The sequence below is a fragment of the Pholcus phalangioides genome, unplaced genomic scaffold (genome assembly GCF_987345545.1).
Source record: "Pholcus phalangioides strain wild (caught in Gottingen) unplaced genomic scaffold, Ppha-v1.0 ptg000017l_1, whole genome shotgun sequence".
Taxonomy (NCBI): Eukaryota; Metazoa; Arthropoda; class Arachnida; order Araneae; family Pholcidae; genus Pholcus; species Pholcus phalangioides.
Genome location: NW_028301610.1, coordinates 5,466,550 through 5,484,956, shown reverse-complemented (window position 1 = coordinate 5,484,956; position 18,407 = coordinate 5,466,550). Strand labels below are relative to the sequence as shown.

General features: G+C 32.1%; 1 protein-coding gene across 5 annotated transcripts; it reads right to left on the bottom strand.

Moving 5' to 3' along the window:
- Positions 1-104: 104 nt before the first annotated feature.
- Positions 105-13,488, bottom strand: Syx16 (syntaxin 16). Of its 5 annotated transcripts, none has more exons than XM_089246254.1 (11): positions 13,131-13,442; positions 12,067-12,817; positions 10,659-10,784; positions 10,071-10,159; positions 8,095-8,113; positions 5,631-5,664; positions 5,252-5,358; positions 4,189-4,351; positions 2,451-2,569; positions 1,162-1,311; positions 105-590 (listed from the first exon to the last, which is right to left on the bottom strand). In XM_089246254.1, the coding sequence occupies exons 3-11, from the start codon at positions 10,755-10,757 to the stop codon at positions 408-410; spliced, it is 963 nt and encodes a 320-aa protein (XP_089102380.1). In that variant the 5' UTR covers positions 10,758-10,784; positions 12,067-12,817; positions 13,131-13,442; the 3' UTR covers positions 105-407. The 5 variants fall into 5 exon arrangements, with proteins under 5 accessions (XP_089102380.1, XP_089102381.1, XP_089102379.1 ...); XM_089246255.1 differs by having other exon boundaries at positions 12,747-12,817; positions 13,131-13,220; XM_089246253.1 differs by lacking the exon at positions 12,067-12,817 and having other exon boundaries at positions 13,131-13,451.
- Positions 13,489-18,407: the final 4,919 nt, after the last annotated feature.

Here is an 18,407-nt window from a genome sequence, read left to right as displayed (position 1 = left end):
AGTGGCCACGTTAATGTCCATCTTTTTTGATACCTTCAATTATAGTAAGCCCAGCCATATTAATGCATAATCAATAAATGTTATTAATTTTAAAGCAATGCTTTCCATTATATGAATTTTATTAATTTCAATGTTACAATGAACTGAAACATATATATACATACACAGACAAAAAACAGTTTTTCAATTAAAACCATTTTAGTAATTTTTTTTGAAAAAAAAGCTACAAATAAAAAAAATCTGTACAGGTGATGAGCTTGTAAATAATATAAAAATGCCAGAAATGTCATAATTTTGAATATATACAGAAAGAAAAAGAAAATATTTACATAACTTCATCTGAATAATTTCAAGAAAAGATCAATAGAAGTTATTGGATTTGAAAGATAAATATAAATAGAAAAAAACTAAGCTTTAACAAAAACTAAAATAGTAATTAATATAATTGTAGCAGATGCCATCAAAATGATGCAGAACATTTTACGATTTTTCTTATGCATGTTCTCGGCTTTCTTTAACTCTCTTAAACCTCCATTAACATGTGTTTGAACTTTTTCCAAATTATAATCGATTCTGTCCAGCACAGACCCCTAAAAATAATAATATGAAAAGAAACAATATCATAAGAAAAAAATTAATATTTGTATTATGTTAAAAACAGAAAAAAGATTACATTAAATGAGTTGCCAATTTTTGTAGAGAGACATTACACTTACACAGCAAATGTTTATTTTTTAATTTAAAAAAAGAAAAACAATAAGCATTTCATAGTTGAGTATTGAATCAAACACAGATATTATTGAAACATTTGTTATAATTAATATAAGGCAAATTCTCTGCTTTTCATTTGCATTACCATTAACTCAGAACTCAAAATACTCAAATTATAAAACTATTTCAAAATTAATTTATATATTAAATTGTGTGAATATACATTCCTCATCTTATATATTATTTCAATATCTTCACATCATAGATACAATTTTTGGAATTGAATGTGTTCTACAAATAGAAACATATAAATAACAAATAAAAGCAGTGCAAAATCATATTAATTTCTCCTATTTTTCAGATAATATTACATTATTAAATTCTATATGAAATAATTCTAGAACATAGAAGAAAAACCACTTGAAAATTTTTAGAGACGACATATCTTACTTGATCAACTACCATAGAAGATAATTCTCTGAATATGTCATTCAGTTCTGCCAATGAATGCACAACCTGTCTTATTTCACGTTCACGCTGTTCCAATAGAACATTATTTTTCTCAGCTACTGTCTGTTGTGAAGCCAGATTCAATAACAACTGGATAAATCAAACATGTAACCAAATTAGCAAAAATATGATAAATTACTCGATTTTAAAAAAATCAGTTTTTTTTCAAGTGACGTTCAAAAGAAAAAAAAAAAAAATTAGTATATCATTTTATTATTTTGCAACAATGATAACAAAAGCAAGTCAATTTGACAAAATACTGAAAATACAATTCATTGCCATTTTAACTCTGAGCATTTTTTTTGAGCAGCATATTAACCCCACACACATTTTTGGTGAGTACCTGTCAGATGGCTTTGATCACAGTCATAAACCAAGATTAAATAGGATGAGTTACACTATCTCATTTAAAAAAACAAGGCATCTGATACAAGACATAGTTGATTTTTTTTATAGCCAAGGCTTAAAATTTAGAAAATTTATGTATCAAATGTCATCATTCTTTCTTATTTATAAAAAAATATGATCATAGGCAAACTTTATATACACAGAGACATACTTGCACAGAGCTCTTCTTGGGTATTCTGCTAAGCCTAAACCTCATATGGTACATAATTTCAACTACTGCATTATTGTTTTTTGAACTGCATTTATCATATAATCTTTAACTGAACTGAATATTTTGATTTAAATTCATTATATTCTTCATTCAAATCTCTAATGTCTGTGTTGCTGGGCATCCAAAGTATCATATGGAAGAAACATTGGGGGGGGGGGGTAGAGTGTTTTTTTAGCATTGCCAAAGTGCTGCTCTCAGAAACATTTTTGCCAGCGCATTGGGTGTTTTCCCCAATAAGAGCTCAGGTGCTAGCTTTGATTTTCAACTTTGTGGATATAAATATTCTCTGCTTGTAACTATCCCTTCAAAATTTTGCATTCAAATTTTTATTGTCATCATCGGTCAGCTATGTGCTGATTCTAATCTAAAATGTATAACGTCATCATCAAATTTAAACTTTCTACTATATCAGGTGTTTATATCAAATTTCAACATAAAATATAATATATATATATATATATATCACACTGCATATTTCGGCTGCCTATGATACTGGTATTGGTGTGATTGGACAACTGTATTCAACTTTACATTCATGTACTTGAATTTATATATATTTTTAAGAATCTGAAAATCTGTGAAAATACTTTTTGACAACAAATTTTTTTACCTCATTGACATTATCATCAAGACTATAATCATTAGTAATATCAACACAATTATCTGGATTTAGGTCAATTTGATGACATCCAAAAAACTGCTGCGATTTTTCTTCTCTAAAACGTAATTCTATGAAAATAATCAGAAGAAAAATTAAATTAGTTAGGAAATAAATACATTAACAAGTAGATAATTAGAATAATTTGTAATTTCATTCTCCTTTTCCATTCCTTCAAATTTTTTGTCAACTTATTTCCCCTATATTTATTCAACAAATATCTCTATTCTTTTTTAACTGAACCAGTCATCTGGCCAATTAATTTCTCCTTTTTTCCCTTTTCTTCCTTTTTTTGTAAGTTTGAGGTTAATAAAATATATTTTTTGATTAAAAATTTTTATGAATACATTGAAACTGAGTTCATCATGTGCTTTTCTGTTTTTTAAAATTATCAAAAAAAATAATAAATAAATAAATAATAATAATAATTGAAGTAATTACTAATTAGTTTTCTAAATTGAAATAAATAGACAGACAATTTTGATGTGACATGCTATTCCACTATAGCCAGATGACTGGTTAATAAAAAACTCAACAATTCAATCTACAAATTGTTTTTAATTTTTGAAATTTTGAATACACTACTTCCAGCATCATTTCCAATGAAGAAAGCTACTTTTCATAAATTCCCAATCTGCATACATTCATACAAGCTTATTAAATATGAAGCACACTGTAGGGTTTCAATAATTGAAAATACAAATGGCAAAAACTATTCAAAATTGAATACTATGATATTAGAAAGCCCCCCAATAATGAATAACACACTTCAAATGAATTTCACCCACAAGCATCTAACTTTAAGATTATATTTTACACATCCCATGCTTATTTAATCTTGGGAAGATTCAAACTTACCAAGTTTTAAAACATTAAATTCAACAAAAACAGCAAATAAATGGAAAATTACTGGCATACTTGTTTGCTCTATTTTGCTATGTCCATTGGATTTATTGCTTAACAACTGAGTCGAAGAAGGTCTGGCATATATGGTGGGATATATTTGACTTTGTTTTTTTTTTTTGTTAATACAACAAAACATTCCTTTATATATAAATAATAGACAATATTAAATTATGGTGACAATAAAGAACAATTACATTTGAGTGAGCAGAGCCATACACAGAACCTACATTTGATTGGGGCACACTGATGGGTTGGGGTAGGGGATACAAGAAACCTCTTCCAGAGAAGCAGAGAGGATTGATTAAATATTTAACAATAAATTAACTATTCAAATATTAAACCAAAATATAAAAACAGTTTCATTTTCCCATCTTATCTCCCAAACAGTTTCGAAATATTTGAATATGAACCCATTAATGTTAGGTGAGCAAAATACTTCTCAATATTATTTTTCCACTTCCATTATCATAATTTTTTAATTGCAATGTGGAAGGGGCTCCCCACCTTTCTGTGATAGCTTTGCAAGCAAATAGTGATAACTACTTAACTACTACAAAAAGTATTGCGTTCCCACTAATCATGTTTTATAAGAGCAATATTAAGAATTTATAAAAAAAATTATTAAATCCTTGATACATTAATTGTAAAACAACTGAAAAATAATTTTATTAATTTTACACATAAAAAACAGAAAGAGTGTGAATTATTAAATAAAAAATAAATAAAACTTCAAAAATTTATCAAAAATAACACACACACACATAAATATCAGAGTGTTCCATACTTTTTAAGTGCAAATGCTGCGCGGAATAAAATGATGAAGATAGTTCCTGTAACGAAGACACCAAAGAGTTGATGACATTTTTACTAATCTGTTGCTCATGTTGTGAAGCTCCAAAACTTCTATGTTGAATTTGCTGGATGACTTTTTTACAATGATTAAACATCTATAAGCAAAAGAATAATGATAATCAATCAATAAAAAATAGTTTAACATATTGTTGTTGAATTAAGCTCATAGTTTTCACAACAGAGGGACTGACTGGAGTTTAGCCTGAAAGGCTCATTGCTAAAACAAAATTGCTTAAAAAATAGGCCTACCTTATTTAAAAATATCTATACACTGAATTAACCAGAAAATCAATTTGCCAAGAAAAAAAAATGAGGGGGGAGTCTTTCCCCTCCTGACCTTCACAGAATGCTAGAGCCATGATCAAGCTTATAGATATATCTCATCAGAATAATATAGAAAAGTATACTATAAGATGCAAAGGAAGAATCAAAATAATTTGCCATGGTTTTGGGTATGAACATATCTGAATTTGGTTCGGGGGGAATAATTTCAGCACTTCATAATGAAATATGACTGAAAAATTATTTTATAAAACAGCATTATAAAAGTAATGTGAATATAAAATTAATTCAATAATAACATTGTGTTAAATTCTTGAGAAGAAATATATCAGTTCCTTAATCAAAAAAAGTTTCACGTTACTTTTCAATGTAACTTTTACGATTGTAACTATATGGTAATTACACAGCACCTCCTAGAGATAAAATTTAGAAAAAAGTTGAAAAGATATATCTATAATACTATCCATGTATAAGAAACCCTCTCATATTTTTGGGATATTACAGAAACAAATCTTTAATAGCTCTAAATCAAAAGTTCATTACAATGTAATATTTGAAGCGTCAAGTCAGCATCTTCATGACTCACTCCAGATGACATTTGAACATTGCAGAAATGATATTTCTCTATCAAAAATTCTATTAGCTTTCAAGAATTTCACATTCATTAAGGTATTTTTCGAAAGTTGCTTTTCTGTACATCGCCACTCACTTACTCTTGTAATATCTTGAGTAATAATATCAATATCTTTTTCTTCTTGCATAACGTCATCAAGAGATGGGCGCGTAAGATGTTTCTCATGGAGAACTTTTAGCTCTTGCACTGAAATAATTGAAAAAAACACCTTTGATAAGTTATAGCAACAGAAACTCAGGAATTACATACAATAATACGTACATAACAAAGATTCCATGTGATGTTTGACTATGCATTTTTCATGAAATATTAACAAATGATGCGCTAAATCATGGTGATTTTTCCAAATTTGATAGGTAAATCAGTCAAAATATTTATTACTTGATATTATAACTTTAGATTTGTAATTATTGTTGGTCTGATTTTATCCAACCTGAATACATGAAATATTTGCTTACACTTTTGTGCCACACGACTCATCTCATACTGAACCTAAAATTAAAGAAAAAATAATTTTTATACGACAGTGCTTTCAAGTACTTATTAGCAAAGGACTATATAAAAATGTAACTGAATAAATATGGTAGTAACAGAAGATGTAAAACCCACTTACTTTGTTTAAGAGACTATATCTGAATGTATTATACAGGGCATTTCAGAGCTACCACCAAAATGAAAGGTCAAGACTAACAATTTTTGTAACAGAACCCAAGGTTGAAACTCATTTATTAAGAGGAATACATGCATGATCCCACTTTAGAAGTAGTCAAAATATAGCAACATTGCTCACCTCCCGAAGAGCCACAAAAAAATTTAGTTTCTGTAGGGAGTAGTTTTCATACATGATGAGGAAAAACTCTTCTTTCCAGTCAAAGGCAAATACAGACAGGAAAAATATTGCTTCTTTTTCACTCTAATGGTATTATGTATGCATCTGTGCAGGAAAATATTTTTTCCACTCACTATTAGCATTACTTTAGGAACTAGTGGTCCTAGTAGCTTGAATTGCATGTTAATATGTGCTGATCAAAAAATTAATTTGTGACCTATCCACCACAAAAATTGCTTGTCTTGATGTGCACTATTAACCCTCTCGTTTTGGCAGTAGTTTGAACACCCTGTATAAAAAATATACAGTCAAAGCTTGCTTTTATAAAGTCAAACAGATTTGAACAATGAGTTTATAAAATTGAAAAAAAATAAGTAAATGGTTGTAGTGTTTCAAAGAAATAGCATGGTCCTTTCAGACCCTGTAGCCACAAACGAGGTGGCTGCTTTTTCTCACTGTAGATTTTTTTTCAATCTCAAGGAGTTAAGTCCTGACTTGGAAATTGTGTGTTTTGAGTTAGAAATATGGTGAATACATAGGCAGAGATAGACTTGGAAGTCTGGGGGGGGGGGCACGATGATAATGTAAATTCATATATACATTAGATCAGTCGACTCCACCTTTGACACTGGGGGGGGGGGGCAAAGCTCCCCACTCGCCCCCCGTATCTCCGCCCATGGGTGAATATGAACTTTGGGAGCTTTCATCAGATGGCAGGATAAACATAAAGTTGAACTTTATGTTTTTTCAAGATGACTTCCAGGAGAAAATACTCAGAAAAATTTGACAAAAAAAAAATTAAAAATATATATATATATTTGCTGAGTATGAATAATGCAAAAAAAATCTTGAAAAAAAAAGAATTCTTGAGTCTGAAAGGGATATTGTTTGGGACTGGAGCACTAGTTTGCAAAAACAAAATAGTTTGTAAATTGGAGGTTCATAAAACCAAGCAGGGACTGTATATTAAACAGACAAAACACAGATATATATGGTCTAGTTCAGAGGTGCGCAAACCGTGCGTCGCAAAAGATTCTCCAAAATAAAAACTTCCAAATAAGAAATTGATTTTCATTTAAAAATGTCAAAACTAAAGAATGCCTTTGTTCAGCTGAGCTAATTAACATATATCATACAATGTAATTTTATCATATTCTACTTGCACAATAATCAGTTTATCAGCTCTGTCATACCAGAATCACTAATGTGCAACGTCTTTGCAAAAAAAGAACGTGGGAAATGACGTTTGAATGTTTACTCTACCCATGATACTCTATGGAAGTTTATTTTCCTAAAATGTTTGAACGTGTGTTTCAATAGGGATACACATTCACGTTTCAGGCACAACTTAGATAGCAAAATAAGGTATCCAAACAGCAGATAAAAAATGGAAAATTTGTACATTCGTGCTTCTGGCATGAAGCAGACAATATCAAGTTATTACTTTTACAGGGTGAGAATCATCCAATTTCAAAATTGTATATTTCTTGAAAATTAAAAACACAGAATAGAATGATAAATAATATGCGAATATACAGGGGAAAATGTGTCTACGTTTCCTGAACAATTTTTGTTAATGGTCAATTTCAAGTGTAGAATCATTTTGGAATTGGATCACCCTTAATCACCATGTATACAAAAATCAAGGACCATACACCTCGCTACAATTTCACCTTGCATAAGGGACACAAAGTACATTAAAAAACAAAGTAAATATTTATATGATATTAAAAAAAATGAATATCTTCAGAAGTCAATACCACCTAATTAAAATTGAAACAAGTGTTCTGAAAAGAGCTTTCAGAACAGCATGTCTACTGGCAAAAAATAGGAATGTCCCGGAAAACTGGGACACATGGTCAGCTTATTTAGGGGTCGAGATACATTTTTTGGCCAAAAGGGGGGTCGCACCTCAAAAAGATTGCGCACCACTGGTCTAGTTGATGCTCATTAACATTTCATATGCTTAGATAAAAAATCAGTTTGAGATTATTTCACAATTATACTAAAATAAATGTATTTCACTATTGAAGAATTTTCAAAAAGGGGTTGAAACTCTATTGTGGGAAAAACTTGGGTGACTGAATACTCACATCTTCAATTCCTTCAGCCCTGAAATTAAAAATTGTCCGAGAATAATATTATCGTAGCTAAAATACAGATAATTGAGAATATACAATGCTATTTTGCAATACTTTTAAATAAACAATTTTCTTCATGAAAATAAATTCTTTGACTAAAAAAAAATCTATGCACTGTGAAAGAATTATCCAATTAGAAAAAATTTTCATCATCAGCAAACATGTACAGAAAAAAAATTATAATTTCTCAGAACAATGAATAATTTATTGAACAGAAAGAGCTGTATAATGCTGGCAAATAAATACAATGCTGGCAAATAAATACAGTACTGGTCTACCTCTTTCTAAGATACAAGCTATTACTTCACATGGCATGAATTTTTAAATATGAAAAGTTCCTGACAAATTTCTTGCCAAATGAGCTTCAATCAGTGTATGTATAGAAGTGTTTTTCAATAATTCAGTAAGGCCACAGATGACATTTTATCCCATCCAAATGTGCTTGATAGGAAAATTTGGCTGTCCGAGAATATATTATAGGCAATGAGATAAACGATGAAAAAATATACATCATAATGCGGCTCTTAAAAAATCATGTGTGGTGGGGGAGGGGAGATCCCTGGCCCAATAGAAGTTCATGGCTATATGAGATATGCTTTAATTATTTAAAAACCAAATAACTAAAGAAGTGTCTAGAACAGCAGTTCTCAACCGCAGAAGTGTCTAGAAAAGCAGTTCTCAACCGCAGAAGTGGCTAGAAAAGCAGTTCTCTCCGTGGAGCCCATGGGGCTCTGTGGCCGCTTGAGGAAAATATAAAAAAAACAGTAAATTTGAAAAATGTAATTATAAATATTTCTAAATAATAAAAATAAATCAGTAACTTCGATGTATAAATAAAAAATAGGTCTACGGAGCTCAGTCATAGAAATTATATACCAAAATGGGCTCCACGAGTCAAAAAAGGTTGAGAACCACTGGTCTAGAAGAAGGGGCTCATGTTACAAATTTTTAAAATTAGGTTTTTTCTATAGTGAAACAACTTATGAGATATGCAACTGCTAGAATAGTTATTTTCAGTATTTCTAAGTACTTAACCATAGATGTCATTAAAAAGTGTTGAAAGCAAAATAAATTGAATTAGTAGAAGGTTGTATTATTATGTATTAGTGTATTATAATATTTTAAAATGAATGCTCTCTTTTCAGTTTTCATCATAAAGAGTATAAAATTTTTATTTTAATTATTTAATTTAAATTTTCTGTTCGAATACTTTTAACTGCAGACTTTCTAAACAAATTAGCATGACTACTTCAAGCAGGGGGGGGGGGGGGGGTCTCACAGTAAACCTGGAGATAGATGGAGGGAAGACCTATTCTGTGAGAACCAAGCATCCAGTCTACTTGGACCTCTGGTTGGGTGGGTTCAGGGCCAGAACTAGAGGGGGGGGGGGGTTACAACTGCTCCAGGCGGCAAAATTTAGGGGACAGCAGTTTTAGGTGGGAACAAAGAACACTGTTACAAAATTATTTAATTTTAATGTTGTGGGGGGAGGGGCAAAATCATATTTGCCTGGGTGGCAAAGATCCTAGTTACGGCCCTGGGTGGCTTGCCTGTGCAGTTTCTGGTGGAAAGTAATGGTGCATTACGTGAAAAAAGGCTGAGTTACAATAACCTACCAATTACCTTCACATGTGAAAGCAATTTTTTTAAATACAGTGAAACCTCGTTATAACGATACTCCTCAAACCAAGAAAAAATATCATTGCACAGGGAATTATCATTATATCAAGAAGCAGCAGTTTAGCATTAGTGTAAAGACAATTCTAAACAAGACTTGAAAAAATATTGTTATAGAGAGATTTATCATTATATTGAGTATCATTGTAGAGAGGTTTCGCTGCACATTTAAAGAAAGAAAAGAACTACAAAAATGTTTGATAAATTCGGAATTGTTCAGTTAAAGTAGCAATGTAGTTGGATAAACTTACCAAGATGGTGGAGCATCATTGCTGCTCATAAATGATTGACCCCTTTCAATATCTCCATCAGATACCAGTGCTACTTTATCATCCAATATCTAATGGAAATATATATATAATGAAATCATTCAAAACTCTTATGGAATTGTAAACTACAATTTAGTAAAAGTTTACCTTCATAATACTAGTCATAAGCAGGTATGGGAAGGGGAATAGGCGAACCCCCCCCCCACAAAAAGTATGTGGCATAGGAAGGAGGGTAAAGATACCTATGCACACCCTCTGTGACCCTCTCTTCTGCCAATCACTTGATAAATCCATTTTTTAAAGTAAAAAAAATCAAATTTCAGATATTAAATGCTTTTATAAAAATATGTTTAAAATTCCTCTGATATTTGACAAACTTATGATTGTCATATAATATGGTGTGTGAGTATTTAAGATTTTCTATAAAATGTTAAATATATGATATGTTAGTAGAAAATTAAGTACATTAATAGAGGAAATTTTTGGGTTATGAAATTAATTAAAACCATATAAAAATTAAATTATTGAAACTATGTAAAATGACATGAGATTTTGCAAGGATTAACTCACCTTTTCAGAGAATATATTCTTATTTTGCAAGCAATTGTTGCGCATTAAAACAAACACATCTGTGAGATTTCGGAAAGTTAGGTTCACTGTAGCTGCCATGATACACCTCTGGTTTTACCTTCTTTACTGTTTTAGCAACACAAATTATTCTTACAAAACAGATCAAAACAAAATAACAACAAAATTCATAAATAAGAATATTAATAACAAAAATTTCTCAAATGCTAAACAGAGAATATGTAAGCCAGGAGTCAGCAACCAAATTTTGGTGGAACGACAAGGATCATTATAACAAGTGTTATAATCATTAGTAATATCATTGCTAATCATTAGTAAAATCGTTAGTTTATTATGTCATTAGTAAAATCATTAGTTTACTATATCATTAGTAAATTTTTCTTAAAATATGTTTTGTATTTATATTTTAAAGAGAAAATAATCAATTTTTGAGTGCATTTACCAATATCATTAAAAAATTTAGGTTTTTATATTTTTCTTTATAAGTTGAGCATTTTCAGAGTACAGTAGAAAACACAGTATAGTAAAAGTTGTGCCACAATCAATTCAAGTTGGGATGGTAATCTATTGTGGTAAATCGCAATCAAAAGGTAAAAAAACACTGACATAGGTTGCAATATTGGTTGTTTTAACACATTTAACCTTCATACTTTTATAAATTACTGCTTATTTGAGTATAGGATAAGGTTTTTACCAATTTTCAGTGCTTTAAAAACCTAGGTCATCTTATATGCATGAGCGAATATGTAAACAAAAATTTCACTAAAAAACAAACCCAATGAAAAATGGGAATTAATTTAACACTAGAATGATGGGGATTTTGAATTACCTAGAATGACGACGAAAAAATCAACAAAAATTATTTTTATTTACCGAAACTTTTCAAAACAGTATCTATTCAGTCTTTTTGATTTATTTTTTACAATAAACCCTTGCTTGTATACCAATTTTTTTTGGACAAAGGGTTTGTTATGACAAAAACTTATACAGTGTTTTTTGTTACTTTAAAAAGAAGACTGGCTATGAATTTTTCAGCTCTTGTAATTCGTGGCTTCATTTTCCCTTGGCAGTCAATTGACAAGGTTTGAAGTATAATACGCTTGATAAATCTACGGAGATTGCGCATGTGGAATGAAAAAAATCGCCAATAGCCACAAAATCCTTAGCAATATAAAATACGTAAGTAAGACTGCTTTTTGATGCTGATCGCATTGCGCACTGAATAAGTTGATTTTGTCAAAAACACAACGACACTCATTAGTTGAGCAATAAAATTTTATAATTTCTAACAGAAATTTCCTTTGTCCATGATTTCAATTTTGTGTGTGCATGGTACTCAAGATCTAGATTTTCTCTGCTTATAAATTGCAGAATTTTGTTTTTTACTCACCCAAAAAGCATGATATGTGGTAAAGTAATGACTACCCACATCATTCAGCAGGGGTCCCTAGACTGGGATCTTTGGTGGGGCCAGGGGACTCTTTCACAGTGAATTTATAGTGTGGAAGTACAAAAAAATTATAAGAATCATCTAGGCCTCTGAGCTGGAATTCTGTCCATGGGTAAAATAGTAAATAACAGATTCTTTCCATTGTGCATCATTTTACTAGTGAATGCAATAATCCGATAACAATTTACACTATGTGCACATTCCATTGAAGTTGAAAAACTAAATATCTTTTCATTTTACACTATAAATTACTATTACTACTCATTCCAGTTGATGAGATGTGGTCAACTCATCTGTATCTTGATACATGCAGATGAAAAAGATAAGATCGCTTGGAATGTCTGGACCATTCAGTTAAGTCAGATTTCTCAAAAGCACGTGTATACTGAAAACATTCAATTCTAAGTCCTTTTTTTATGTATTTTTTCTTGGCTCAATTCTTCATTTTACACGAAATGGTTCAAAAACTGTTGAAAGAGAAGTAAAGGTAAACTTGTGAAGAGAGAGATTCAAACACAAATTAATTGGGATAACTTAATTCTGTGGACATAAATTAATTGGGATCAGGTGACATTAATTCTGATGAAAATAGGCAGGAACAATGCGATAATTCAGCTCACAATGTCATGTTAGCATGTGCATCCATATAAAAAAAATCTTTGTTAGCCAAACCCGTCTTCGTTAACAGAGGCTGAAAAATTGAAAAAATCTTCATGAGCTAAAAAATTCATATGCTGAGTCATTTGTTAGCTGATGTAGCTATGTAAATTCATTATGAATATTTTTAATTTAATAGTATTTTTAAATATAAATTTAATAGATTAGATATATTAATAATATTTATGAATTCAGAATGAAGAAAAATATTTTTTTTCTCTTTTGAGCGAAATTCATCAAGAAGTTCATGAAACAAAAATTATACAATACCATTATGCATGAAAAGAAAAACTTGAAAAATGCAATATTTAATTCGTAGTAACACTATAAATAAAAGATTATCTTACCGTTCAATATGTTAGTTGTTCCGATTTCGTATTTCTCGAAACTTTAGAAAATTATGGTGAATTTCATAGGTATGGATTACAATGGTCATGAAATTAATTGTATTAATAAAAATATAGTGCAATATTTTTTCTATGTATTTTAATTATGTATCACAATAAAATAAAAAAATCATATAATAATCATAAGTAAGCATCGCACACGCTGTTTCATTTTTTTCCTTTTTATGTCTCGGAATATAATTGGAATTCAATCAATATTTGAACCCTGTTATACTTAAGAAATCAAAACCCCACAAAACAAACAAATCTCGTAATAAAATCGCGACGTTTGGCACTAGAGTTTTCATCTTTCTTTTTTAATGTGTGATTTGGACTGCAGCAAATATAAGTAAACATACAGAATGACGTCGAAGTGCGACGTCAGTGTTTGTGATAGTGTGACCATACGTCTCGTATTTTCTAGGACAGTTCTGCTATTTTTCTGTCCGCCCCAATTTTTTGATAAAAGCGTCCCGTCTTTTACATGAATGCTACTTGAATTTTTATTCGTTATTGAAGTCAAAGATTGAAATTATTTTTCAATTCATAAATTATATTATGATAATTACAACTATAAATAAGAATATTAATCTCCAATATTTGTCTTGTCTCGATGAACTTTTTTTTTAGTGGAATTAATTTTAATCCATTATAATTTGAAGTGATGCTTCATTTTTCGCCATTGTGATTTTTCCGTAATTTCACCAATATTTGGCAACTTTGTTTACTTTTGGCGTCGTTTTTGGCAATAATTGGCAATGTCCCGTATTTTGTATAGTTGTAATGTACGGGATAATGGCGCACTTCAGTAATACTGAAAAAAGCAGACATGCATTTCATTTACGGAAGGACTAATGAATTCCTGTAAATGAAATGCGTGCCTGCTTTTTCAGTATTACTGAAGTGCGCCATTATCCCGCACGTTACAACTGTTAGAACACAGTTGTACGCGGGAATAACTTCACAGGACTGCCGTCCGCGCGTTTTATTCACTGTGACGCAGATTTGCATACAGTTTCTTTTTCTTCCCCAGATTATATTTTCACGCATGTTTTTCTTTTTCTTCCGATAAATTTAAACAGGAATGCCATTTTAACGTCTGCGGAGCGGTCGTTTCCAAACGCGTAAGCGCGTTTGCGTTTCATGTTAGATAATACATTCTTTGATGACAATTGTTTGTATTGGTGTGTACTATCACCTCTTAAAGTTTTCCCATCTTTTCTGAATCACCCTGTATAATCAATAAGTATACTGCCATATCGATAAGAGCTATTAGCAATGTAGTACGCAAAAATATAACACTGAAATAACAAATTCCTAGCATAATATCTAACGTAGGTTTATTGCATTTTATGAGTCATTTCTATAGTGAATCATGAGCTGAACGATAATTCTTAACTAATTTATTACGGAACAATATTCCCGGCATGTTGTCATTCCCTTGAAGTGTTGCCACCTTCGTACAACATAATACTGCTTATTTTCTGGTGTTGCCAGATACATAACAATTCCAGGGGTGAGAAATGACAAAGTCAATTTCGGAGCAGCTTTGGAGCAGTTTTGGAGCAGAAAATTGAGGATTCGGAGCAGTTTTCGAGCAGCAAAATATAGGATTGTGAGCAGATATTTGTAAATTGGAGCAGCAAAATTAACAACAATATTTTCGTTAACCCTCACTCCTTTTCAAAATAAAACGACTGCACTGTCTTTTGTTATCAAACATCTTTTGATCAGTTTTTGGTGTTTCAGGATTTTGACACCTTGTTTGAAAAAGCGGCTGTCATAAAATTTTTCGCACCAGTCTATTTAAGATGATTTTTGCTTACTGAGGGCACTATTTGCTGTCTGGAACAGCAGCCCTTCAAATGAGCTAAAGATTTTCTATAGCCTTTATATAGATATTATAAATTATTTTCTATGTCAAGTTTTCAATTTTTTATATTCAGAAAGAAATTGTTGCAAAATGGGAGAGCATTTCGGAAGAATCAACACGATATTCGGCGATTCAGCACTCATTATTTGGCAAGATTGGCGATCTTACTCGTTATTTGGTGATTTAACACTCATTATTCGGCAACATTGGCAATTTAACGCTCGTTATTCGTCAAAGTTTTTAAATTAGCAATCGTAATTCGGCGGACATGCTCTTTTTACTCCCGGAATGAAAATTTTTGTTCACAAAACATCGGGATTTGACGCAATGACAATCGACTACAGTAATTTATGCTGCTTCCAGTGGCGATTTTTTTTCCTGAAAACGGAAACTGACTCGCATTTGCGCTTTAAAGCTGAAAGAACATTGCAAACCATCTTCAGTTGCATGATCACGGATATTATTGGGGTTTCGCGATGGAAAGCCTGATGATGGGCCGGTAATTTAAATACGGCGATAGTTGAAGTACAGTGGAATAAAACACGCTCTTTTCGGAAAGAATCGTTTCGCGACAAGCAGGAACAAAAATGTTTTGACGTCTTTTCCGAAATTCCGGGCATACTGAAGCAAAATTCGCTATTTGGCGCAGAAAAATACGAAAATACCCTATTGGAGCAGGATGGCGCAAGACGTTAATTTTGGCGCAGTGCGGCGCAATTGGCGCAGAGTTCCCACCCCTGCAATTCTTCCACACTAAATTAAGAGATGATTAATGATACAATCAAAAGTTATACACAAGAATCAACATTTGAACAGTCACGAGTTCAATCTTTGAACTGGTTTTCTGGAGCGAGTTGAGCGTCTCAGTTGAGTAGTCTAAGCTGGAGGAAAAATAATTCTTGTTGATCGAGGAGTTGCATTTGAAGTTTGCTCTGTTTCAGTAGAAGCATATACCATAGATGAAGTCTTGTGTTGGCAAATTGCAGGAATCTCTCGTTGACTTACATGATCACTAAAAGTGACAGATTTCTTCCGAGGGAAGTGTCTCATAGGAATAGATAGTCGAATAGGAGTTGGAGAAGACGGTCGATTGACTTCACACCATCGAAGCTGTTCAAAATGTCTCTTGATAATGTATCCATCATCTAGTTCAACTAGGTAATGAACACGACCCAATCATTGAACAACAGTTCCATACTTCCATAGGCTTGAATGAGTGTAATTCCTTGACATAGGCTTGAATGAGTGTAATTCCTTGACATAGGCTTGAATGAGTGTAATTCCTTGACATAGGCTTGAATGAGTGTAATTCCTTGACATAGGCTTGAATGAGTGTAATTCCTTGACATAGGCTTGAATGAGTGTAATTCCTTGACATAGGCTTGAATGAGTGTAATTCCTTGACATAGGCTTGAATGAGTGTAATTCCTTGACATAGGCTTGAATGAGTGTAATTCCTTGACATAGGCTTGAATGAGTGTAATTCCTTGACATAGGCTTGAATGAGTGTAATTCCTTGACATAGGCTTGAATGAGTGTAATCTCCTTCCTTGAAAAATTTGTCAAAGACTGGCTGTGTTGCATTGTTCTTGTATGACTCAGGAGTTGTAGGTTTGAGGAGATCTAGTTTTGTTCTGAGATTCTCTCCCAACAATAATTCTGCTGGTGTCTTTCCACATGAAAGAGGTGTAGCTCTGTACCGAAATAGTAGTTTACATAATTTTTCGTGAAGTGTTCCTTGTTCGAATTCCATGCATTTCAGTTTTGTCTTCAGGGTTTGGCAATAACGTTCTGCTTGTCTATTTGTTGAGGGATGACCAGGAGCTATCATTCGTTGTCGAATACCATTTCGTTTGCAGAAGTCCATGAATTCTTGTGATTTGAAAATTGAAGCATTGTCACTAACGAGAATTTCTGGCAGTCCATGTCGACTGAATATTTCTCGCAGGAAATGAATTGTAATAGCAGAATCTGGAGCTTTCTTCATGTAGTAGATTTCTGGCCATTTAGACTTCGCATCTATGACAAGTAAGAAAAAATGACCCATGAAGGGTTCCGAATATTCCATGTGAACACGTTACCAATTTCTTGTTGGACTTTCCCAATTGTGCACTGGAGCTATCTAGGGGTTTTTCTTGACGTCACAACAGTCAACTTTTCACTAGACTTTCTATGTCAGAGTCGATATTCTTCCAATAGCAGTAATTTAGAACAAGGGCTTTCATCTTCACAATTCCGTAATGAGTTGAGTGTAGTTCTTGCAAGATGGTTGGTTGAAGTGTTTTAGAGGTATTATTACACGCTGTCCACGAAGTAGAATTCCTTCTTATAATGTTATTTCTCGGTCATATAAAGTTCCTTCCATCACATTTTTCTTTAGTTCACGAAGATCATCATCCAATTCTGTTTCTTTTCGGATTTCTTCAGAAGTAATTGTGTCTGTGGATATGTGTCTGATCACTGATGCTTGCAGGATATATTCATCATCAACAGTGTTGACTTGTACATCTGTCAATGGTAAGGGACTTCTCGACGAATAGTCTACATTTGCATGTTCGGATGATTTTTGATGTTTGATGTCATAGTCGAAGTTGGAAAGGAAATGTGCATACCGCAACATTCTTGTAGCTGACAATGCTGGAAGTTTTTTCTCTGGATGAAAGAGTCATCATCATTGGTTTATTGTCCACTACCAATGTGAATTTTTGACCGCAGATGTAATCATAGAACTTTCTGGATGCCCAATATACAGCTGTAGCTTCTCGATCGAGCTGGCTGTAATTTTTCTCGGCAACTGTTAGTGATCTTGAAGCGAATGCAATAGGACGTTCACTTCCATCAGGCATAATATGCGATAATATTTCGGATAGACCATGTGGACTAGCATCAGTAGCCAAAGTCACTGGAAGTTCTGGAGTAAATGGTATGAGGACTTGGTCACTAGCAATTTCAGACTTGATTTTTATCCATGCTTAGGGTGACCATACGTCCCGTATTTCCCAGGACAGTCCCGGTATTTCCTGTTTTTTTGGCCGTCCCGACTTTTTGACAAAAGTGTCCCGGTTTTTCCCGTATTTTACACGAAGCCTACTTGAATTTTTATTCTTTATTGTAGTCAAAGATTGACATTATTTTTCAACTCATAAATTATTTTATTATAATTACAACTATATATGAGAATATTAATCTCCCACATTTGCCTTGGTGAACGTTTTTTTTTTCGTGGAATACATTTTGATCCACTGCAATTTGCAGTAATGCATCATTTCCCGCCATTGTAATTTCCCGTAATTTTCGCAATATTTGGCAACTTTGTTTGATTTTGGCGATAATTGGCAATGTCCCGTATTTTCCCGTATTTGGAA